Source organism: Aquarana catesbeiana, linkage group LG03, assembly GCF_042186555.1.
Source record: "Aquarana catesbeiana isolate 2022-GZ linkage group LG03, ASM4218655v1, whole genome shotgun sequence".
NCBI classification, from domain to species: Eukaryota; Metazoa; Chordata; class Amphibia; order Anura; family Ranidae; genus Aquarana; species Aquarana catesbeiana.
The window spans coordinates 383,817,592-383,843,974 of NC_133326.1; the positions used below are offsets into that span (position 1 = coordinate 383,817,592).

The following is a 26,383-nucleotide window of genomic DNA, read 5'->3' on the forward strand; positions in this document are numbered from 1 at the left end:
CCCCCCCCGCAAATAACTGTTAGTATTGCTTTTTCTGTGTGAGATCTAACGCAAACAATGGTTGATCTAACCTGATCTAACAAAGATCTAACAAACTGCATAAGATTTTTTCAAAAATTTTGATATGGGGGGCTAACCCGGCAGAGGTCAAAAACAAAGCTTGCAAAAGACTGTTCATTGTCTCTGGAAAGGATGCATGAAGTCTGGCAGTGGGGTGATTTGGCGGATTGTTTGTCAGTAGTGCTAACACCATGGCTACAAGTATTACTAATTAAACTTTCATATTGTCATTATTACATTTATATTTTATGGCCTCACCTCCCCATGACAAGTTTGTATATATTTAGGTACAGGAAGCAATTTATTTTTAGTTCCTTTTTTATTACATATATTATTTCCTGTGTACGTGTGTTTGTGTGTGGAAGGTTTGTTCACTGCATCTTAGTAATTGCTTTTTTTAAAACTGTATTGACCTTGACACATCATTAAACTCAATGTGTGGCAACATGTTGTGATGCATTATATTGTGTCAGAACACGTGCGAAAGTGTAACATATTCTAAATTTTTCTAACACACCACGCGTGTATTATTGTGTGCTAGAAAAGCCCAATGGGGTTGGTGTGAATGTGTCATTAAGAGAATTGTTTCCTCCTTCATGGAGTTATATAATCATTTAGAAAAACATTTATCTTCCAATCACAAGAAAGGGTTTGAGCACAGTGGAAGGAGAGTATGGGGTGCTACTGCAGAGAATGAAGCAGCATCTCCTTGCTTTGGGGAAAAAGAATGCTTGAGGTGATTGAAAAAGAATCAGTGCCTTCTGTGTGAGAGAGATAGTTAGTGTTTCACTATCCTGGTAAATATGGCACTGCTATCTGTCTTGCTCCAGAGAGATCAGAGTAAAAGGTAGGGTTGCCACCTGTCCAGGATTCACCCGGACAGTTCGGGTTTTGAATCATGTGTCCGGATTTCAGGCAGACTGAAACTGACACATTATTCAGACTGGGCTGTGGCTCCCCATGTAACCAAGATAGTGACACACATCTGTTGCTGTCCGGGGGCTGCGGGTGGCTGTCTGGGGGCAGTTTCGGCATCACGGGGCGGGGGGGCAGGGCATTGATGTCAGCAAGAGCAATTTGGCTGCACCCACTGTTCGCTGCAGCAAGCTATGCGCACCACATTACTACTCTCCTTGGGGCACCCAAAGGTGTCCCAGGCCACTAAAGTGTTCAGGTTTTGCTTGAAGAAAAGCTGGCAACCCTAGTAAAAGGGTGTCTAATCAATCTAGCTGCATTGTAATTAAAGATTTTAGGCCTGGGGTAGGCAACATTTTGAGCACAGTGTGCCAAACAATGTTTTCAAAGAAATTGAGTGTGCTGATTTAGAACAAAAAAATGTAAAAATAAATGCTGTAAACTACGCCTCAGATCAGCCCCAATTCCTGCACCTTCACACCTCAGATCACTGTCCCTCCTGCAAATCTGTTTCATCACTGTACCCCCCTGCTCATCTGCCCCACCTCTGTACCCCCCTGCTCATCTGTCCCACCACTGTACCCCCCTGCACATCTGTCCCACCACTGTACCCCCCTGCTCATCTGCCCCACCACCGTAACCCCTGCACATCTACCCCAGCACTGAACATCTGCCCCACCACTGTACTACCCTGCACATCTGCCCCACCACTCTACCCCCCTGCACATCTGCCCCACCACTGTACCCCCCTACTGTACCCCCCTGCTCATCTGCCCCACCACTGTTCCCCCCTGCTCATCTGCCCCACCACTGTATCTCCTTGCTCATCTGCCCCACCACTGTAACCCCTGATACATCTGCCCCACCACTGTACCACCCTGCACATCTGCTACACCAATGTACCCCCTTTCTCGTCTATCCCACCAATGTAACCCCTTTCTCATGTGCCCCACCAATGTACCCCCTTTCTCATCCTTCCCACCACTGTAACCGCCTGCACATCTGCCCCACCACTGTAACCCCCTGCACATCTGCCCCACCATTGTACTACCCTGCACATCTGCCCCACCTCAATACCACCCTGTTCATCTGCTGCACCGCTGTACCCTCTTCTCATCTATGATATGAGTGATATGCAGAGTGGTGAGAGGAAGCAGAGATGAGACACATCTACCTGTCCTGGCACACTCATCCTGCTGATCCAACTCTCGCATCCAGCCCACGTGCTTCTATGTGATGTATGTGATGTCACATACAAGCATATGGAATGGATGCATAATAATAAGCTCGGGTCAGGGGCATTTTCTGAAAGCAGTAGGCCTGTGTGCAAGATCATAAGTTGGGCCCCCGCAGCTGAGAAAAAATGGTTGGGTGTGTTTTTTGTTGCGCTGAATACTGGCTGTGGTTTAAAGGGACACAGGGTGCAGAGGGGTTCAGTAGTAAGTGACGGAAATGTTCAGGAATAATTTCAACAGTTTCCAGAAGCTCAACAGTAATTCCACAAACTGTCACCTGATTGGGGTTTTCTCAATCACAGTGAAATCCCTTCTTTCTGAGATTAGTAGTGGCAGACCAAACGAGTCATCTTCCTCCAGATTTTTGTACAGTTTGCAGTCACTTTGGTTGTCATTCATATACACTCCTGTTTTGAGGTGTCTCTGTGGCAACCCTTCACCATGGCTGTCCACCCTCACTCCTGTTCATTCACCTCCCACCAGTCCCCTTTCTTTCCCCCTCCCCCTGCTATGACTAAGCACCATATCTGGTGTGAAACGTGTCAGTAATTGTGCAGTTAGTCTGTATTGCTGTGTGATGCTTTGATATCCATTTTTAAATAAAGGTGAACTTTTTTGGAGTGTGGCTATCCAGCGCTCTATTTCTTCCATTAGCCAGCACCCTGCCTGATTGCAGAGACAGCTGTTCTTAGGAGAGGTGATCACTTTGGAGCGGTGCACTCCCATGCACACATTAGTTCTCATGTCCCTCCTGAACCAGGGCTCTTTCCTCCCCCTTCTCCAGCACCAGGTAATTTTTGTACAGTTTGCAGTCACTTTGGTTGTCGTTCATATACACTCCTGTTTTCAGGCGTCTCGGTGGCAACCCTTCGCCATGGCTGTCCACCCTCACTCCTGTTTATTCACCCCCAACATTTTTGTACACCACTGTATATATATGGTGGACTCTGTAACTCTATCATGCTACCCATTTTTAACCATGTTATTACCAGTTACCACTGTTTTTATATGGTGGACTCTGTAACTCTATCATGCTACCCATTTTTAACCATGTTATTACCAGTTACCATTGTTAACCTTCCCTGCTTTACCCCTATATAATTTGTATTAGCTATTATATTGTTCTCTATCTCCTTGGTGACCCACCTCTGCAATTATTAGGCATTATATTTTGTGGTTGTGCAACTTGTGGCATGTGTTGTGGCCTCTGTGCCACCCGGATTTCATCTTGTTCGGCAGTTGCAACGAGCACCGCGGGGCGTCCCTTCCTCCCTCCGCCCCTTGTGACACTCGGGGGGCGGATGCTCTGTCACTGTGCATCGACGTCACACACTGCACACCGGATGTGCAGCATCCTTGTGACGCTGCCTCCCCGGCGGGCATTTTCCATCTCCACGAGGGCTGAACATGGTTGTGAGGGTGCAGGGCCTTGGCGCCTCCTCCCGTTCACAGCGCCCGTGCGTGTGACATTGGGGGCAGTAAGGTGGCGGTGCACATTTATTTATGGGCGACTGCCCTGGTCGGGCCTGGTCACACGGGGCTCCTGCACACATTAGTTCTCATGTCCCTCCTGAACCAGGGCTCTTTTCTCCCCCTTCTCCAGCACCAGGTAATTTTTGTACATTTTGCAGTCACTTTGTTTGGTTGTCGTTCATATACACTCCTGTTTTCAGGCGTCTCGGTGGCAACCCTTCGCCATGGCTGTCCACCCTCACTCCTGTTCATTCACACCCCACCATTCCCCTTTCTTTCCCCCTTCCCCTGTATACATCAGTCCCACCACACAAAACAGACCTCACTGTCATCACACCCCTTTTTTCACCAATTTTGCACTACATTTGTTTGGCCTAATCACCTCTTACTCTTATTGTCACATGTTCACCTTAGGTATGCTCTGTGTGCCAGAGTCCACCCGGGTTGCTGCCCGTGATGTGTGTCACCATTGGACCAGCCCCCTCAGCTCCGGACACTGATGCCTTTGGGTGGTCCTTGGTTCTCGACATTACGCCTCCAGCTGCATATATACTTGTAAGTGATCTATGGGGGGGAGGTCTCCATCTTCATTCTCCTCCCCTCTATTGATACAAGATTATTTATCTAGTTGTTTATCTCCCATTTGCAGATACACCACATGCTTGCTCCTGATGAGCGGCACCAAGCCACAAAATGCATCGAGCTAACAACTGCCGTATACCAGTATACTACAGCTCTAACAGTTTCTATTATTTATATATTCATACCATCACATTATGTGACAGGGACCAGTAAGGTCATAGGCCATGCAGATGTTACCTTGCAACATTTTTGTACCCCACTGTGATATATGGTGGACTCTGTAACTCTATCATGCTACCCATTTTTAACCACGTTATTACCAGTTACCACTGTTTTAGGAGTTGACTCCACAATTAATGTGTATTCCTATTTGTATGTATATGGAAATTATGTGTGTAATTTTGCTATTTACAGAATATTAAATATCTCCACCATTGTATTCAATTTAACCACATGCTTTGTTCAAAGTGCCACCCTCTTGCTCCTAATTTTTACAATATCATTGTCAGGGATGGAGGCACGTGACCTTACCAGGCCATGGCCTCATTTACAGTCCCGATGTTTCCCCTCCCCCTTTTCCCCAATTTTTGATTTTTATCTGCCTCCAGATAGTGGACAGGGCTAGTTGCCTACCCCTGTTTTAGGCAGTAAGAGCCCCATTCATTTGCTGGCCACCTAAATCGGGGGGGGGAGGGATAGTGGATGGCACAACTGCCCAACCCTTTCGACCCAGTAAGTGATTTAGAAGATATCTATATTCACTTTAATTCATTATTTCAAATTGTCTTTTATCCACTGGATGGCAGATATCCAATTAATCATTGGCCTGATGGATGGGTGATCGTATGGATGCCCAGGGCACCACTGGGGGGGAGATAGACATTTCTGGGTCTTCCTGCTGGCACATTTGTCCTGCCATTTGCATTAGTGTGTGTCCATTTGGTGTATTTCATCCCACTGGTGCCCATCCGGCTGTTCCCTTTGAGTGGTCGCTGTTTCATCAGATTCGGCGACCCATCAGAATTTGTAACGGAAGTGATGTTCCATTGCCGCCATCTTGCTACACCCTGCACTCCTCCACAGTAAGGATACAGTGAGAAGGCGGCAAGCGGACATCTTCTTACAGCCACCGGAGTCTTGCATTTCAGACTTATTTTTAACAGTAAACGGAGCTTATATGGTGAAATACAGGATTTAGAAATCTGTCAGACTGTTTACATGTTGAATTATAAAAGCAGCGACATTCTGTCAGATTAGCAAACCTGAGAGATCAGCAGGCTTGCCTCTGCTTTTAAAATTTAACCTCTAAACCCTCGGCCTTGAGGGTGACACATCCAAGAACAATGTGAGTATAATGATAAGACCGAATTGCTAATTTCTTTGATGGCAATAAAATGATGTATTTAAAGGGACATTGAATCTAATACCCTGCACATTTTCTAGTTGTAGTATCATTGGGAGATCTTTGGCTTGTTTTATGCCTACAACTTCATTCTTGGATTAAAAAAGTCTTACAGTGATTTCAAACTTAGCTTTTGTAATTTTACTCAAGTATCTTTTGGATTTCTTATTAATCAGTGCCAATTTGAGGTATGATCTTCTTTTCCTGTGGCTTTTTTGGACACAGTTCAGTATATCTCCTATTAATTAATTTAAGGGTGTGTCTCTTCCCCCTCAGGCAGTGGGTTTGTCATTTGAGCTCCTGTTTTCCCCTCTGTGATCACTGATGTCCTGGTTCAGCATATGATGTTGGATTCTTAACAGATACTCATTTATTAAATAATAAGGTGAGGGGACTCCCCCAGTTCACCCATTAATATGTGTGCTCATTTATGTTATGGGTTTAAAGAGGACCTTCAGTCATTTTTTTCAACTTTCCACCTATTAAATCTTCTGCCCGTGTTGTTTTAACTTTGGATAGCTAAACATTTTTTTTTCTGCCAGTAAATACCTTATACAGCCCACTTCCTGTTTCTTATCTGGTAAAAAGCCTAGGCTTATGACATTATGCACAGCTCTCTCTCTCACTCTTGTGAGAATTTGCCAGGAAGGGAGGGGGGTGAGTCATAAGAGGCCAATGAGAGCTGCAGAGCTGAAGGTGTGTTGCTGTGTGTCTGTGTAAATCCAGGAAGTGAACAGGCAGCAGCTTCAGCTGCCCACAGTTAAAATGGATGCAGCCAGACTTAGTGGAGGTAGATTTCTGCAGCATATTTGGCAAGTACAGAATCACGGTATATATAAAATAATATGCAAAGTGGTTGGAGGGAAGCTTCAGAATGGCAAAAATGTTTTTATTACAAATTATGTGAGCAGACTGCAGTTCTTCTTTAAATTACCCATATTTGTTTAAACAATATATATCATGATTTAATTTTCCAGTGTATTTTTATTAATACTTTTTTGTGTTTATGTATCTGTATACTAATATATTGCTCTTTTGTAGTGACCTGGTATACAATATTCTAGCAAAATTTCCTTAGGAAGCCATAGTCTGGCAAAACATGTAGAGCTGAATATATTGCAGCAGTACTGTATGAATAAAATTTCTTTCTCAATGTTTTTATGTGAAAAAATATTTTATTGATATCAATAACAATTTATTTTTATATATTTTTTGTGTTTGGCACCTTGAAAATCCCATAGTTACCTTCTTAGTCATTCGCTTCATTTGGTGCCCAAGGTAATTTCAGACACAAGTTTTCCTTCTTTATGGTCACATGACATTAACTAATAATGGCCATGGCCATATTTGTGTAACTACACATCACTGGGCATACCTCACCTTTCTTCACATTTCTTTACATGCTTTACATTACAGTGTAACAATGGGTTTGGATGTGTCCACTGGTTGGCAGATTTTTTTCTTTCAGCAAATTGGTGGGTGTTGTTTATCATGAATTGACACATTGGACACTATGATTGACGATGAATTTACATTGTGGGACTTTCTTTGTTTTATTTTTTTTTTAAGTACTTATAAAGTGTGTGTAATAAATTACAATTTAATTTTTTTTTCTTTGTGAATGAGTAGGGGTATTATGTACCCCTAACTCATTCACACAGGGGTTAAGGTTGGTATCTGGGGGTCTCCTTATTTTTAAAGGGGGCTTCCAGATTCTGATGATCCCTTGCCTGTAGATCCCCTCAAACACTGGGCCAGAGTTGTGGGGAAGAGGCAACTGTCCTCATCAACAACATAACCCTTGCCCGTTTTGAGGCCATGTGGCCTGGTATGGTTCAGAAGGAGTGTGAATGCTCATCCCCCAGTTCCTGTTCTGCCAGGATGCATGTTCAGATAAAGATCTGGTATGGATATTGGCAGGGGGGTTCCACCCTTTTTGTCTTATTTTTTGCATGGGGTTCGACCTTATATTCTTTACGAGACTCGGCAGGTCTGGTATAGAATTTTGGGGGGAGCGCCACACTTTTTTTTTGTTGTTTTTGCGTGGGACCCCCTTGACATCCATACCAGACTCTCATCGGGGATATAGGGCTGGTACATATTTTTAGGGAAAAGTTTTCTCAGTTTTTTTTGTGGGATACCCAGTAATATCTATACCATACCCTCATCTAGGATAAGAGACTGCAGATGAAGGGAGTTTCCAGCGACTTTGTTTATGTAGTAGGTTGCATACATTATACAGCCCCCCCCAGGAATGTGTTGGGAAGTTTCAATGCCTCCAATCATGTTATTTAAATGAATTTTGCAATTATGCTGTTGCCCTTTAAGCATTATTATAATTGCTGCTCTTAGCCAAATGGAATTTTTAAAAAATATTTTTTGCTTTGGTACATTTTCCTCAGGCAGTATCTGCCCCGATGCCATTTGTTTGACAAACCCTTGCCTATTAGTCTAGAAAATGGATATTGTTTTTTTTAACACTCATCTTCTATTAACATTATAACAAAGTATGGGAAGGGAAAATGGGACTTTAAATGAGGCATGTCATTGTGATTGGTAGAAATATATATGTAGATCTGAGAATTTTTTTTAATAAATTTAATTTGTTTAGTGTCATAATCCCTTAAGGGTGGTCCATGATATTTGTAGGCATAATGAATAAATTAATAAATAATATATCATTTTAAATATAATCATAAGAAAATTATTAACATGATAATTGTAATAATAAATTTAATGCAAACAATCAATCAATGGATATAATTAATATAATAATACAATTAAATGTATAAATACAATTACAGAGCATAAATACATAAATCACATAATAAATATGTAAACAGTAGATGATGATAATATTGAATATCATGATTGAAATAGACTTGTCTGAGTACCCTTAGTTGTATAGCAACGCGTTTCATGGCTGACTGCCAATCATCAGGGGTAAGATGCACATGTATACTGGAAAATCAAATAAATAAATTAACTGTTAATATACAAAGCCCTCCAATGAGAGTGAAATGTCAAATACACCCCCTTTCCTAAAAATACCTACAGAAAGATCCAGCTCCAGAAGGGGAATGACATGGAGGTCTAGAAGTGATTGTCCCAACAGGGGTTAAGGCAGGATAACACCCACCCCCCAAAAGAAATCAGAGAAAGGTCCAGGAGGAACAGCAGCCATGGAACAAACCAGACAGTCATGCCACATCTCCAAAAGATATCATGTGTACATATTTTACCACAAATCTGTGAAAAAATGTGAATGAAAACAAAAACTGTGAGTAAATGTGTGACACAGGTCAAACGTGTAAATGTTTACATGAGGGATTGTATGTGTGTGAAAGGTATGTGTGTAGAGTGATCCCATATATGGGACCAAAGTATATGTGTGATGAAATGTGTATGGAGATTATGAGAGTAAATAGCACACCTAGAAAGAGTGTGCAAGTAAGCAACAAATGCAACAAAGAAAAATGTGTGTATGGGTAAATGAGGAAATTGTCCCACCCATGATGGTGTGTAAGTGAGCAGCAAATCCATTGCAAATGGTATAAATGTATGAGAACGTGAATAAACCTACCATCTCCTGTGTGATAGGAGTGTGGCTCAAAGTGATCTCTTCCTTGAGATACATTTTGGAGGAGTGAACTGTCAGCTGGCCGCAGCTGATATACCCCCGATCCTGGGCGGCTCCCCACCAACGTCATGTGATGCCGTCTAAGCAGCGTATAGGGGGTGAGGAATCCCATCATTTAGGGTATAAAGTATCCCAGTAGGTGCCCGCCCACCTCCGCTGTGGCGTGAGGTGGAGGGACAAACATGCCACCACCCTGCAACGCTCGTGGGGCACATTTGAACATGACGCCGATGAGCTGAGGTCAGACCCCGCCTCCATCATACGGCTGGGATGAACGGAGGGGAGAGAGCTGAGTGCATCGCAACCCCAGAAGTGAGACGATTGAGTATCCAGCCCCGCCGCCCTTAATCTGAGCTGGCTGAGGGATGGTAAAGGGGAGTATCCTTAAAGTGGAAGTAAACCCATCCATAAAGCATGTGCCGGAAATGTAACACTCCCATTGGTTGTGCTCTCAACCAAACTATCAAACCATCCAATGGCTGGTGTCATAACTGATCACATGTGCAGTATCATGGAATTTGTAGATTAAACAGAGGTAAAGATGGCCGCTTCCTTGGCTGAAAATGATAGGGGGGTTTACTTGCACTTAAGAGATCACATAGGTCTCTGTAGGTCCCTAGTTTATTGCTATACCTGAAGGGTTCCACATGTACTGTCACTTTAAGGCTGGCTCCACCCAGGAGTGATGACAAGGGTCAAGGGTAGCCATCTTAGAGCACATGTAAGGAAGCATAATAAGGTATACCTGTCCTGAGATGCATGTTGGAGTGTACAGTAAGTACTGAAATAAACATCAGTTGTTCTAGACCAGAGTCTTGTGTCTCTCACAACTCAGAGAATATAACAGTGGCGACGAGGATTGGATTTACAAAGTGTCTATCTGTCTGAGAGAGACAAAGGCAGTGTGGATTGTCACCTGGATAAAAGCACTCACAGAGCCCAGCAGGAAAAATATAATTGATCGGCACATTAAGTGAATTTGATGGAGAACAGACATCCTGGAGTTCCTGGGTTGAGAGACTGGAATAGTATTTCAGTGCAAATGCCATCCCAAACAACAGGCAAGTAGCAGTATTTCTGACAGTGGTTGGTGCTAAGACATATGACACTCCTTTCCCCTGTAAAACCAGCAACTAAGACATTGACAGAGCTCCTGACACTGTTAGAGGATCACTTCCAGCCTAAACCACTAGAGATTGCAGAAAGATTCCTGTTCTATCAGCGGCAGCAGCAACCAGGTGAAGAAATTAAAGCTTATGTGCTCGCCCTTCGCAGACTAGCCTCTACCTGTTCTTTTGGGGAGTACTTACCTACTGCACTGAGAGATAAGTTTGTCATGGGACTGAACAGTGAGTCTAGCCAAAAGAGACTGTTAACAGAGAAAGACCTTACCCTTACAAAGGCAATTGAGATAGCTTCAGTGATGGAAATGGCTGTGAAAGATACAGAGGAATTGAACCCCCAGGGCAGAAGGGAAGAGGTGAAACAGGCAGTTTTCAGAACAGCAGTCAAGCCAATTGCCGCAAACTGGAAATACAGACCCCCACCAAGCTGGGAGCCAGCTTGCTACCGTTGTGGGAATACAGACCATGACCACAAAGTATGCCAGTTTAAGGATCAGACCTGTCATAATTGCAATAAGACAGGTCATCTTAAATGAGTGTTCCGTAGTAAGAAGGTGCGAGATAAACAACCTCTGAACCCCAAGACAAAGACATATATGGTGGGAAGATATACATCATCGTCTAAATCAGAGGATGAGGAAGTGCTCCACAGATTACTCATACATCATATGCATTCAGCACCCTCCGCAATCACTGTAGAGGTAACCGTTGAGGGAAAGAAACTCAAGATGGATGTAGACACAGGAGCAGCAGTTTCAGTTATCACCCAGAAACAATGGAGACAACTTCAGACCCGAACAACTGTCTGTCCAACACCAATCAAACTGCAGACATACTCAAAGCAGATACTCTACCCACTGGGTTACGCAAAAGCATAGGTATTGTACAAGGGTCAGACAAAGAGACTGCCATTATATATCCTAGAAAATGGGGGACCCCCTCTCTTTGGGAGAGACTGGATTGCTCACTTTGGAATGCCAGACATCGCCATAAATCCCTGTAACACCGTTACAATTCCATTAGGGGATGATGAGGGATGGGTGGTGTCCCTGAAGCAGCGGTTCCCAAAGATCTTTGATGACTGGTTGGGGATAAAAAAAAGCATGACTGTGTGAGACTCAAGCTGACACCCAACGCTCAGCCTAAGTTCTTCAAAGCTCGGACAGTACCTTTTGCACTTCGAGCAGGAGTGGAAGCTGAAATAAGTTGGCTGGAGGAACAAGGTGTCATCTCAAAGGTAGAGCACAGCAAGTGGGCATCACCAGTTGTACCAGTAAAGAAAGTGAATGAGGACTTACGCATTTGTGGCGGTTTCCGCATGGCACTGAATTCCCAACTGAAGATAGACCAGTATCCCCTACCCAGAGTAGATGACATTTTAGCCTCTTTTGCAGGGGGTCAAAAGTTCACCAAGCTTGATCTCAGACAAGCATATTTACAGTTTGAGGTCCATCCTTCTGCCCGCAAGTTTCTAACCATCAACACCCACAAGGGCCTCTATGAATACAATCGGATGTTGTTTGGTGTAGCCTCCGTCCCAGCCATTTGGCAACGAAAAATGGAAGAGATTTTGGCAGACATTCCTTTCACGCAGTGCCTGCTAGATGACATGCTCATCACAGGACGGACAGAGCAGGAACATAAGAGGAACGTCGAGCTCGTGTTGGCGAGACTCCAAGAGCAGGGTCTAAAAGTAAACTTAGCGAAATGCCAATTCATGGTGCCTAAATTGGAGTTTTGTGACCACCTTGTGGATGCAGAGGGTATACACACCACGGAAGCCAAGGTTGATGCTTTAGTCAAAGCTCCAGCCCCAACCAACGTCCAGCAACTGGGATCATACCTTGGCTTGCTGAACTATTACCACAAATTCCAGATCTGGCACACACCTTGTTTCCATTGAACAATCTTTTTTTAGAAACACTCCAGATGGGACTGGTCGGCTGCATGCCAATGTGCTTTCGAAGTTTCTAAGCGGAAGCTGTTGGCGTCACGCATGCTTGTGCACTATGACCTCTAGAAGCATCTCACCTTGGCTTGTGATGCCTCGCCCTATGATCTGGGGGCTGTACTATCTCACATCTTATCAGATGGGTCTGAAAAACCAGTGGCATTTGCCTCCAGGTCTTTGACAAAAGCAGAAAGCAATTACTCACACATTGACAAAGAGGCTCTTGCGCTGATATGGGCAATTAAGAAGTTTCATCTTTACCTGTATGGTAGGGAATTCACCATACTGATGGACCATAAACCACTCCTTCAGATCTTTAGCCCTGACAAAGGCATCTCTCAGACTACTGCGGCCCGCCTTCAACGCTATGCCTTATTCTTGGGAGCATACAGCTACAAAATCCAGTATCGCGGTAATGATGCCAATGCTAATGCGGACACAATGTCCTGAATGACAGGGACGTCGATGGACTCCTCTCCACCGGTCAAGAGTTGTCATTACACCAGCCTGTACTTCTTGTCTTCTGGGGAGATAGCAGCCCATACAGCCAAGGATACCTTTCTGAAAACAATACTCTCATGGGTACGGTCTGGTTGGCCTGCAACCGTCACACAGGATTATGAACCTTATTTCTGTAGGCGTATGGAATTAACTGTGGCTGGCAACTGTGTTTTATGGGGAGACCGACTGATCATTCCACAGACCCTCCAGAGACACATTCTGGACTTGCTACATACTGGTCATCCCGGGGGCACACGTATGAAAAAAAAGGCCTAGACTCAGATATCACGACATATGTGAATACTTGTGCCGGATGTGCACAAACTGCAAGAGACCCCCCTCGAGGGTGCATCCAGCCCTGGACTTGGCCCACGGTTCCTTGGTTTTGCCTACACTTGGACTTTGCAGGCCCGATCAAAGGACACACCTTCTTGATCCTAGTGGACGCCCATTCAAAGTGGCCTGAGGTCATTCCTGTTACTCAGCCAACGACTTCCATACTGTTATATCTCACTGCTACATGTGGTTACCCCAGAGAAATCGTCACAGACAACAGTGCACAATTCACCAGTCAGGAGTTTCAGCGTTTCCTGACTGCTCACAACATCAAGCACAAGTTGACCGTACCTTACCACCCGGCTACACATGGTCAAGCATAACAGTTTGTGCAGACTTTCAAACGCTATTTCTAAGCTACAGTGGCTGCAAGTAAACAACAGTCCCTGTCACCCCAGCAGCTGGACTCCTTTCTGCTTACAGAAACACACAACATGCAACCACTGGGAAAACTCCAGCGGAACTCCTTCTGGGTCGGCAGCCATGGACTGTTTTGGACATGCTCCGCCCTCAAACAGTCCAGGAATATGTACTGCAGTCCCAAGACAAGATGGTCAAACGCGACAAGCTCACAAGCGGTTCACAGCCCAACAAAAGGTATGGGCCCGATCTTATGGGGCTTCCAACACTCATTGGCTTCCTGCTATCATTGTAGAGACTTTGGGACCCAAGATGTATAGGGTCTGCCTGGAAGATGGTTCCATTTGCAGATGGCATGCGGACCAACTACGTCCTCATTCTCAGCTGCCCAAATCCCTGATGCCGGCTGAACCACCAGTGTCTCAAGGGTCTGCGCCCAGCAGATCAGGATGCACTGGGACTGATGATTGTGGGGACTCTGAACTTTTGAACTCAGCTACAACAGAGCCCTCCAGCCCTGGTCCGGAGGTCTGTTCACCCTCTGAGCTAGTTGATCCCTTCTTGGCCCCGCCGGTGCCCATTTCGAATAACCCTGTTTCCTCCAGTCCCGAGTCGCTGGGTGCCCGCCCTCAAAGACACTGTCGCCCTCCTGACCGTTTTCAGCTGCAAGACCGGTTACGAGACTTTCGACGGGGCCGCCAAAAGAGATCCAATGCCATTTTATCCCCGTAGCTGTCCCTAGAAGCTTGGTCTCACATCTGGATGTGGGAGAAGTCCTGTGAATCTCCTGTGTTTGGAGGACTCTTATTGGACAGTTATTAGTTACTCTTTTGTGCCTGTTCTCGTTTTGTTATTTTTTTTTTTTTTAGGGATGGATGGAAGGTGTTATACCTGAAGGGTTCCACATGTACTGTCACTTTAAGGCTGGCTCCACCCAGGAGTGATGACAAGGGTCAAGGGGCATAGTAGCCATCTTAGAGCACATGTAAGGAAGCATAATAAGATATACCTGTCCTGAGATGCATGTTGGAGTGTACAGTAAGTACTGAAAAAAAAATCAGTTGATCTAGACCAGAGTCTTGTGTCTCTCACAACTCAGAGAATATAACATTTATGTTATACTTGGTATTACTTGGTATCCATATACTTTGAATATGTTTAGTTTATATTTGTCTGCTAACGATTAATTTATTATTTTTCCAACCACCTATAGAGACCTATGTGATACACGTTTGACCTGTGTCACACGTTTTCAGTTTACTCACAGTTTTTGTTTTCATTCACATTTTTTCACAGATTTGGGTAAAATATGTACACATGATATCTTGTGGCATGACTGTCTGGTTTGTTCCATGGCTGCTGTTCCTTTTGGCTCTTTCTCTGATTTCTTTTGGGGGGGGGGGTGGTATCCTGCCTCAACCCCGGTTGGGACAATCACTTCCAGACCACCATGCCATTCCTCTACTGGAGCTGGGTCTTGCGGATCTTTCTGTAGGTATTTTTAGGAAAGGGGGTGTATTTGACATTTCCCTCTCATTCGAGGGCTTTGTATATTAACCACTTCAGCCCCAGAAGGTTTTACCCCCTTCCTGACCAGAGCACTTTTTACAATTCGGCACTGCGTCGCTTTAACTGCTAATAGCGCGGTCATGCAATGCTGTACCCAAACGAAATTTGCGTCCTTTTCTTCCCACAAATAGAGCTTTCTTTTGATGGTATTTGATCACCTCTGCCGTTTTTATTTTTTGCGCTATAAACGGAAAAAGACCGAAAATTTTGAAAAAAAATGATATTTTCTTTTTTTTGTTATAAAAAAAATCCAATAAACTCAATTTTAGTCATACATTTAGGCCAAAATGTATTCGGCCACATGTCTTTGGTAAAAAAAATGTCAATAAGCGTATATTTATTGGTTTGCGCAAAAGTTATAGCGTCTACAAACTAGGGTACATTTTCTGGAATTTGCACAGCTTTTAGTTTATGACTGCCTATGTCATTTCTTGAGGTGCTAAAATGGCAGGGCAGTACAAACCCCCCCCAAATGACCCCATTTTGGAAAGTAGACACCCCAAGGAAATTGCTGAGAGGCATGTTGAACCCATTGAATATTTATTTTTTTGTCCCAAGTGATTGAATAATGACAAAAAAAAAAAATTACAAAAAGTTGTCACTAAATGATATATTGCTCACACAGGCCATGGGCATATGTGGAATTGCACCCCAAAATACATTCAGCTACTTCTCCTGAGTATGGGGATACCACATGTGTGGGACTTTTTGGGAGCCTAGCCGCGTACGGGGCCCCAAAAACCAAGCACCGCCTTCAGGATTTCTAAGGGTGAAAATGTTTGATTTCACTCCTCGCTGCCTATCACAGTTTTGAAGGCCATAAAATGCCATGATGGCACAACCCCCCCCCAAATGACCCCATTTTGGAAAGTAGACACCCCAAGCTATTTGCTAAGAGGCATGGTGAGTATTTTGCAGCTCTCATTTGTTTTTGAAAATGAAGAAAGACCAGAAAAAAATTTTTTTTTTTCTTTTTTCAATTTTCAAAACTTTGTGACAAAAAGTGAGGTCTGCAAAATACTCACTATACCACTCAGCAAATAGCTTTGGGTGTCTACTTTCCAAAATGGGGTCATTTGGGGGGGTTTTGTGCCACCTGGGCATTCCATGGCCTCCGAAACTGTGATAGGCAGTGAAGAGTGAATTCAAAAATTTACGCCCTTAGAAAGCCTGAAGGCAGTGCTTGGTTTTCGGGGTCCCGTACGCGGCTAGGCTCCCAAAAAGTCTCACACATGTGGTATCCCCATACTCAGGAGAAGCAACAGAATTTATTTTGGGGTGTAATTTCACATATTCCCATGGCATGTTTGAGCAATATATCATTTAGTGACAACTTTGTGCAAAAAAAAAAAAAAAAAAAAAAAATTTGTCTCTTTCCTGCAACTTGTGTCACAATATAAAATATTCCATGGACTCGACATGCCTCTCAGCAAATAGCTTGGGGTGTCTACTTTCCAAAATGGGGTCATTTGGGGGGGTTTGAACTGTCTTGGCATTTTATGCACAACATTTAGAAGCTTATGTCACACATCACCCACTCTTCTAACCACTTGAAGACAAAGCCCTTTCTGACACTTTTTGATTACATGAAAAAATTATTTTTTTTGCAAGAAAATTACTTTGAACCCCCAAACATTATATATTTTTTTAAAGCAAATGCCCTACAGATTAAAATGGTGGGTGTTTCATTTTTTTTTTTTCACACAGTATTTGCGCAGCGATTTTTCAAACGCATTTTTTGTGGAAAAAACACACTTTTTTAAATTTTAATGCACTAAAACACACTATATTGCCCAAATGTTTGATGAAATAAAAAAGATGATCTTAGGCCGAGTACATGGATACCAAACATGACATGCTTTAAAATTGCACACAAATGTGCAGTGGCAACAAAATTAATACATTTTTAAAAGCCTTTAAAAGCCTTTACAGGTTACCACTTTAGATTTACAGAGGAGGTCTACTGCTAAAATTACTGCCCTCGATCTGACGTTCGCAGTGACACCTCACATGCATGGTGCAATTGCTGTTTACATTTGACGCCAGACCGACGCTTGCGTTCACCTTAGCGCGAGAGCAGGGGGGACAGGGGTGCCTTTTTTTTTTTTTTTTTTTTTCTTTATTATTTTTTTTGCTTTTTTATCTTATTTTTAAACTGTTCCTTTCATTTTTTTTTTTTTTTAATCATTTTTATTGTTATCTCAGGGAATGTAAATATCCCCTATGATAGCAATAGGTAGTGACAGGTACTCTTTTTTGAAAAAATTGGGGTCTATTAGACCCTAGATCTCTCCTCTGCCCTCAAAGCATCTGACCACACCAAGATTAAGTCATAAAATGCTCGTAGCTTCCGGTTTCTTAGGCCATAGAGATGTTTGGAGCCACTCTGGTCTCTGATCAGCTCTATGGTCAGCTGGCTGAATCACCGGCTGCATTCTCAGGTTCCCTGTTGAGACAGGAGAGCCAGAGAAAAACACGGAAGACGGTGGGGGGGGGGCATTCCCTCCCACTGCTTGTAAAAGCAGTCTAGAGGCTAATTAGCCGCTAGGATTGCTTTTACATGAAAGCCGACCGCTGGCTGAAAAGAATGATACCAAGATGATACCTAAACCTGCAGGCATCATTCTGGTATAACCACTCAAAGTCGTGAATGGCGTACCTGAAGACAAAAAAATGGTTAACAATAAAGCACAGTGAACAGTAAAGTATAAAAAATTGCATACCTGAAAAGCAAACATGATAAAACATAATAACAATAAAACATTGCAGAATAGAATACAGTAAAAAAGAGCAGAACAATAGAGAGAGAGAATAGAGAGAGAGAGAACAATAAAACGACAACTATTTATTTTTTTTTATTTTTGTTTGTGTTTTTTTTTTTTTTTACACTTTTTTTTGTAACTGTAACCGGTTCCAGGTTCGGGTCTCTCAAAATGCGATGGCATCTTGGGAGACCCTGTGAAAGTGTGTCCTAGTCTGTGCAATGCTGTACCCTACGCTAATACTCAACTAGTGCATGGTAGCGTTCAAAACATTCCCAAATGCAAAGACCAGGATTGTCAGGACAGGAGGGACAATAATAGCGGGTGTCACGCCTATATCCGCGCTTGCTGCAGACACGACATCTTTTTGGGGGGGGGGTTCGTTGGGTAGGGGTACTCGGGAGGACATAAAGAAAATGCCTCTCATGCAGCCGACTGCATTTGGTTGGGGATGTGAATGGGGGAAGTACGGGTGCTGCAGAAGTGGTGGGTTCCCAATTAGGATTGGCGAATGCAGCAGGAAGGGCACTATGGGCACGACGGGCCTGTGTTTGTCTTCTTGGTGGCAGCGGGACACTACTTGTGCTTGCCACCTCACCAGCTTGAACTGCACTTATGGGACTCGCCACGTCACCAAGTGTTACTGCAGTGCTGGTTTGACTACGACCGGGGTGTACTAGGCCGCTGGCGCTTGCCAGTTCACCAAAACGCTACAAAAAAAAACTGTTAGCGATCGCAGGGATCAGGCCTGACTCTGCGAACGCTGCAGTTATGCGTTTAGTGTTTTGTAAGTGACAGTGATCGATCGATACTGCACTTGGGTGGGCTGGGCTGGGCCGGGCGGAGGGGCAAAATGCAGGTGCTAGCAGGTATCTGGGCTGATCCCGCTAACACTGCGTTTTTGGGAATCCTAAACTGCTGGGGACGCTAGTATAGATCTGATCGGATCAGATATTGATGCGTTCAGATACTATACCACTAAGGGAGGTGTACGGTGCGTGGGTGTTAGCGCTACTGGCACTAACCTGACGCTGCCTGGGGCTGGTGCTTGCCATTTCACCAAAACGCTACCAAAAAAACTGTTAGCGATCGCAGGGATCAGGCCTGACTCTGCGAACGCTGCAGTTATGCGTTTAGTGTTTTGTAAGTGACAGTGATCGATCGATACTGCACTTGGGTGGGCTGGGCGGAGGGGCAAAATGCAGGTGCTAGCAGGTATCTGGGCTGATCCCGCTAACACTGCGTTTTTGGGAACCCTAAACTGCTGGGGACACTAGTATAGATCTGATCGGATCAGATATTGATCTGTTCAGATACTATACCACTAAGGGAGGCGTATGCTGCGTGCGTGGGTGTTAGCGCTACTGACGCTAATCTGACGCTGCTTGGGGCGACGCATATCACCGCTGGGCGATCGGGGGGCTAAACCTTTATTCGGTAATAAACGGCGGGTGCCCTGACACTATAAAAAATAAACAAACTAACCAGCGTCACCCGTAACAGTTATACGGTGATCAGTGGTGAAAGGGTTAACTAGGGGGCAATCAAGGGGTTAAAACCTTTATTAGATAGTATATGGGGGTCCCTGTCGCTATAAAACGCTGACGGCAAACCTAAATATTTACGTCCCTAACTAGCGCTACCAGTGACACTAATACAGCGATCAGAAAAATGATCGCTTAGCGACACTGGTGACAGGGGGTGATCAAGGGGTTAAAACTTTATTAGGGGGGGTTAGGGGGGTACCCTAGACCTACAAGGGGCTAATACTCACTGTCCCAACACTGTAACTGTCACAAACTGACACCAATCAGTAATCAGGAAAAAAAAAAAAAACAGCTTGGTGTCAGTTTGTGACAGGGGGGGGGGATCGGGGGGCGATCGGGGGGGGGGGGTCGGGGGTGTTTAGTGTGCCTGGCATGTTCTACTGTGTGTGTTTGTGTTTTACACTTACTTGGATGTCTTCTCTCCTCGGCGTCGGAACGGAAACTGCCGAGCCGAGGAGAGATGACATCACATCCTCTGCCTGTGTGTACTATACACAGGCAGGGGATGTTTCTCATTGGCTGGGAGCGATCGCGAGGGGGGGGGCCACGATCGGATGGCCTCCCCCTCATCTCTGATCGCTGCCAGACAAATGCCGACCGCCGCTGGCACCGGGGGGGGGGTCCGATAGGACCCCCCGCCCGCGGGAAGGCAATCACGTACCAGGTACGTGATTTTGCCTGCCCGTGCCGCTCTGTTCACGTATATATGCGTGAGGCGGTCGGCAAGTGGTTAACAGTTAATTTATTTATTTGATTTTCCAGCATACATGTGCATCTTACCCCTGATGATTGGCAGTCAACCATGAAACATGTTGGGTATACAACTAAGGGTGTCCAGACAAGTCTATTTCAATCATGAATTTCAATATTATCATCATCTACTGTTTACATATTTATTAAAATAATTCTCAGATCTACATATATATTTCTACCAATCACAATGACATGCCTCATTTAAAGTCCCATTTTCCCTTCCCTTACAATATATTTAGGGATGGAGGCATATCACTGTTTAAATTAAGGTTGCGATGGGTCACTTTTGCTTCTAACTTTCCTTAGTGGGGTTTGGATTCAGCACTTGAACTTCAATGTTGTTCTCTAAACCTTCCTCAAACCGAACCCACGTAGGTTTGACTCATCCCTTAGCTCTGTGATAAAATTGTTAATGCATGTTGGACTCCTGTAGGAGATTGAGAGTGCCTGCCAAGATAGAGCTTGGAGACTTATGCCGCGTACACACGGTCGGACTTTTCGTCTACAAAAGTCCGACAGCCTGTCCGACAGACTTCCGGCGGACTTTCGGCGGACTTGCAGCAGACTTTCTAACGAACGGACTTGCCTACACACGACCACACAAAAGTCCGACGGATTCGTACGTGATGACGTACACCGGACTAAAATAAGGAAGTTCATAGCCAGTAGCCAATAGCTGCCCTAGCATGGGTTTTTGTCCGTCGGACTAGCACACAGACGAGCGGATTTCGGGGTCCGTCGTAGTTACGACGTAAAGATTTGAAGCATGTTTCAAATCTAAAGTTCGTCGGATTTGAGGCTGAAAAAGTCTGCTGAAAGTCCGGAGAAGCCCACACACGATCGGATTACCAGCCAGCTTTAGTCCGTCGGCGTCCGTTGGACTTTTGTAGACGAAAAGTCCGACCGTGTGTACGCGGCATAAGACCCCTTTCACACTGGGGCGCTTTGCAGGTGCTACAGCGCTAAAAATAGCGCCTGCAAAGCGCCCTGAAAGAGCCGCTGCTGTCTCTCCAATGTGAAATCCCCGAGAGCTTTCACACTGGATCGGTGCACTGGCAGGACGCTAAAAAAAGTCCTGCTAGCAGCATCTTTGGAGCGGTGACGGAGCGGTGTATACACTGCTCCTTCACCGCTGCTGCCTATTGAAATCAATGGGGCGGAACGGCTATACCGCCGGCATAGCGCTGCTGCAGCAGCGCTTTGTGGTGGTTTTAACCCTTTCTCAGCTGTTAGCAGGGGGGGGAAAGCGCTCTGCTAGCGGCCGAATAGCGCAGCGAAATTGACGGTAAACCCCTGACGCACCCACCACCCCAGTGTGAAAGGCACCTAAAGGACAAATGCAATGTGTGATGAATGGGTTAAAGCTTTGTCACTCCAGAATAAAGACCCCCTGAGTGCTGCATTTGAGCTTTGGCACACTGTGCATGTGTGACTTTGGGGGCTCCCATAAATGTTAAAGTGAACTTCTTTTATTTGCTCCCTTTTGGTATTTTAAAGGCGAAGTTCACCTTTACCCAAAAAATATAAAATACACATTTTTTTGCAGGTACAAAATGTGCATTTATTTAAAAACGGGTCCTGTACCCACAAAACAGCAGATCTCAGGTGCAATGTCAGGCCCCTGCACACACTTTTCAAAGAAAGGATATGTCTGTTCTACAGAAAAGTCTGCTAATGAAAAGTGTCATTGCTATCTTTAAAGTATCAAAAAATACTGTTGTGGTTTATATCAATAAGTGACAACGCTATCAATAACTTATTGATATGGGTGGAAGATGTAACATGTTCCAAAAGTAAATTTATCATTATTTAACATATTTCATTGAAGCTTTTTGTTGTATCTGTTTAATAGGTACAAAGAAAATACCAGCTGATCCTGCCTGAAGTATACTGAGCTTATCACTTCCTGTGCTCTTTGCAGTGTTATCTGAAGCAATGTTATCAAGCCTGTACAGTTTACCTCTGTGAACTACATAATACACCTCCTTCCTTTTTAAAGAAATATGGAGGTGTTCTATAATCCTGTCCTAGGGGGATCATGCTGCTCCTCCATGGACACTCTACAGTGAGTTAGTGTTGCCACCCTTAGACAAGAAGCATGTTACTGGCATGTTAACCAGATGAAAATAAAGGGGAAAGGCCTGAAGATAAAAACGAATGCGCCCACCACAGCTAAGGTACCAGTAAGCTGCAATAAATCTAAATGTGGGTTCTTGGGTTTAGATATACTTTAAAGTGTAACTCCACTTTTGAGGGAAAAAAAAACAGTCCCTTCTGTGTGATCAATGTACATTGCAAATACTTTAACAAACTTTGTAGCAAATTCCTACACGTTTCTGTTCTGAAGAAAAAAAAAAGCTATTTGCAGTCTGATTCCTGATTGGGAGGGTCTGGTTCACTTTCAGTGTTTTAATGAGAAAAGCTGCAGTGCATGCATGCCATTAAAAGTAAACAACCTTTAGAGAGTATCTCACCAAAAATGAAATTTCTTTTGCAGGGAATGCCTAAAATACCACTTGCATCTAAATATTTCATTAAGAGTCAGTTCACACTCTGGTTTTGACAGTGTATTTAGCTCATTGGGCTTCCAAACATAACAGGAAGCATAAAAAGTAGTGCAAGCACTATTTCCTCAGATCACAGCACACCAAATTGCATGGTACTGCAGAACCAGTACCCGAGCAGATCCGAGACTCTGTGCAAAACCACTGCCCAGAGCAGGCAAGTATAACATGTTTGTTATTTAAAAAAAAAAAATGTTTTCCTTTATGATGTCTCATGTTGGATATCTGTTGTGTATGAGTATAATGGAAGCAGCAATAACCGCAAAACGTGTCACTGACTTGATACATACAACAGTAATCCTCTTTTGTATGAAATCATTAATTTTATGTTCCTTTGCTTTTAACCCTTGTAATAAAATTCTATCTGTAAATCGTTTTTACTTATATTTGATTGTTTTTGGTGTGTAATTTAAATATTGGTGGGCCGCCCTTTTTTTTGGGTTGGTGACCCCCAGGTTTAGAGCTGTTTAGCCATATGACCCCCAGTGCTGCTCTGACAACCCCACATTATTTTCTACTATTTACTGGCCCGATCACCAGCTGAAATTAAAAGGGGAAAAAAAGCCTAAAAAAGAAAACAAAATGTAGCCGCCACATCAATGGATTGGCAAGCCTTAATATATTAAATTTGTGGTTTTGAGTTTAATAGTGATTGAAGTAACTACTGCTTACATGTTGAATCACAAACCAGTATCCTAGCTCTAAGGCTCCATTCACACTAGCGCGTTTTTTGATGCATTTTGCATTTTGCAGAAATGCATGGGAATTTTTTAACATGGGTTCCTATGGAACATGTTCACATCAATGCTTTTTTGTATCTCTGCGTTTTTGGAAAGGGTCGGGGACTTTTTTTCATGCAAAAAGCAGCGTTTTGCATGTAATGGATTTCAATGGACAAGCATCAAAAACGCAAGTGCACCGTTTTTGGTGCGTTTTTGCCGTTTTTTATTTTTATTTTTTTTAATTTTTTTTTTTGTAATTTTTTTTTAAGACTGTAAAAAAAAATGAAAAAAAAAAAAAAAAAAAACGCAAAAACACGGCAAAAACGCTACAAAAACGCTGCTCAAAAACGTGCCAAGATTTCCACTACAGTCCATTTAACATGGTTTCCTATGGAACACGTTCTGTAGTGCAAATCTGCAAAATGCAAAAAGCAGTAAAAAATACATAGATGTGAATTCAGCCTAAGGCTCGATTCACACCTATGCATGTTGCTTTTGAGCGTTTTTGGAGGTTTTTTTTTTCATGCTTGGCACGTTTTTGAGCAGCGTTTTTGTAGCATTTTTGCAGCGTTTTTGCCGCGTTTTTGCCGCGATTTGCGTTTTGCGTTTTTTTTTTTTTTTTTTTTTTTTCATTTTTTTTTACAGTCTTAAAAAAAAATTACAAAAAAAAAAAAATAAAATAAAAAAAAAAAAAACGGCAAAAACGCTGCAAAAATGGTGCACTTGCGTTTTTGATGCTTGTCCATTGAAATCCATTACATGCAAAACGCTGCTTTTTGCATGAAAAAAAGTCCCCAACCCTTTCCAAAAACGCAGAGATACAAAAAAGCATTGATGTGAACATGTTCCATAGGAACCCATGTTAAAAAATTCCCATGCATTTCTGCAAAATGCAAAATGCATCAAAAAACGCGCTAGTGTGAATGGAGCCTTAGAGATACCAATTGTGAACAGTAAAGCCCTATTGATTCACAGCTCTGCCCAAGCACCAAAATGCACCTGGTTTAGCAAAGCAGTGCACCACAATGAGCAGTAATGCATTATCATGAGTTGTGAGCTGCATGCAGGTGCACTAGGGTGCCAATCAGAATGAATAGCTCCACAGGGCTCCAACAAGCATACAGTAATTTGGCTCCAACAGAAAAGTGTGAAACAGGCTATGTGTTTGTGGTTGTTTAGTATACTAAAGGATATTTTTCAACATAGGAACATTTTAGGTGAGCTTCTACATTTACAAGTTCTAAATACCAAGAGTTCCATGGTGAAAAACTGCCAGCCAAAAGAATCACCCTCTTTACTATACCTCGGCTAGCCAAATCTGTTTACACAATCCATATCAAGTCACCAGTTAACCAGTTTTAGTGATCTGGCGCCCATCATTTTCGTGATCTTAGGTGTCAGGAATGGAACCTGGCTTGATTTTTTCTACTGCCGCCAGTCATTTTCAAGGTCCAAAAGTGTTGTGGGATCTGAGATCCCCTTTTGTATACTACTACTGCAAAAATAGGTATCTGAGAAATTCTGGACTTCTGTCAGTTTGAAGAGGTTTCACTGTTCTCCTCTGCCCTTTCTCAGTAACAAGGAAATGCACTCACAGACGTGTTACCCACTGCAGTTTTAGAGAATGTAGTGTGTGAAAATGAGATCAGCCATTTTCAACATACTGCAACCACCACATATGGCACAAAAACCATTTCACAGTTAAAGCAGCTTAGATCAGCCATCTCCCTCATTCTAATGTTTGGTCTAACAACAACTGAATTTTGAGACCATGTCTGCATGCTACACTAGAAGTGTTCAGCTATATTCACAACTGTATCTAATGAAGGTACGCCACAACTGCATCTTATATATTATATGTCATATACCTATTTCTTATGTTAGGTAACTGAAATTGTACGGTTCCATTGCAGTCAAGTAAGCCAGTATAAGACATTACAGTAAAATATTATCTCAATATAGAGAAAATAAAATGAGGGCTAACAATAAAAAACTGTCCTGGACAGTCTAAATTATAATACAATATCACATCCTATATTTTCAATTAATCTTTCTAAAACTGTTTGTAAACCTGACATTTTTTTTTTTTATTTGAGACAATGATTTTCACAGTTATATGACAATATTTACTTAGCTGAACAACTAATACAAAAAGAGATACATACCAGATATGCATAGATAATTCTTGGGATCTTCTTTACTTACATTTGCAAGTTGCAAAACATGAACCAGTCTATCCCCTTTAATCTGAAATATTTCCTTCTCCAAGTTGTTTTTGAGCATTGACACCATAGTGCTGATGCAGGACTGAGAATAACAAAGATTGATGTATAGGCTGAGCCAATGCTTATGTAGCCATTTACTGTAGTATAATGATAATAATTTCATGTTGTCGTCTTTAAAAAAAACGCTCAATATTTTCCAAACCATTGAATCAATGCTTTGACAGCTGTGTAAAAGGAAAAGATGGAAAATGTGAACCATTACAACAGGATGTATGGAGTAATGCTGTCAAAACACACATTGGGGACGATTTACTAAACGTTTGCGCCATGAGTTGAGGCGCACGGCGAGGCACAATGCACATTTTCATATTTACGTTTGCGCTGGTAACAGAGCGCTAATCCCCATTTACTATAGCGATCTCAGCGCATGGGAGAATGAAATCTGAGCGCCACTATGGACATGACGCACGCAATTTTCAATTCAATATTAACAGAAGATGGAGGTGCCAATATTATGGGTTGATGTGAGGAAGTTTAGTAATTGCCCAAGTAACAAATATGCCCAAAATAGAATGAGAAAGTAACTTTATCATAGAAAGCCTGCTGTGCCCGCAAGTACATTTAGAACTGTGTGAGATCAATTTAAGCGCTGCACATGCGCA

At 43.2% G+C, this 26,383-nt stretch overlaps 1 protein-coding gene across 1 annotated transcript in view; it reads right to left on the reverse strand.

Annotated features, from left to right (window-relative positions):
• The window catches only part of LOC141134571 (exocyst complex component 1-like), an 85,860-nt gene extending 60,072 nt beyond the window's left edge, over positions 1–25,788 (reverse strand). Inside the window, exon 1 of the mRNA XM_073624055.1 lies at positions 25,662–25,788. Coding sequence (XP_073480156.1) covers positions 25,662–25,788 — 127 coding nt within the window. The remainder of the gene's footprint in view (positions 1–25,661) is intronic.
• Positions 25,789–26,383: the final 595 nt, after the last annotated feature.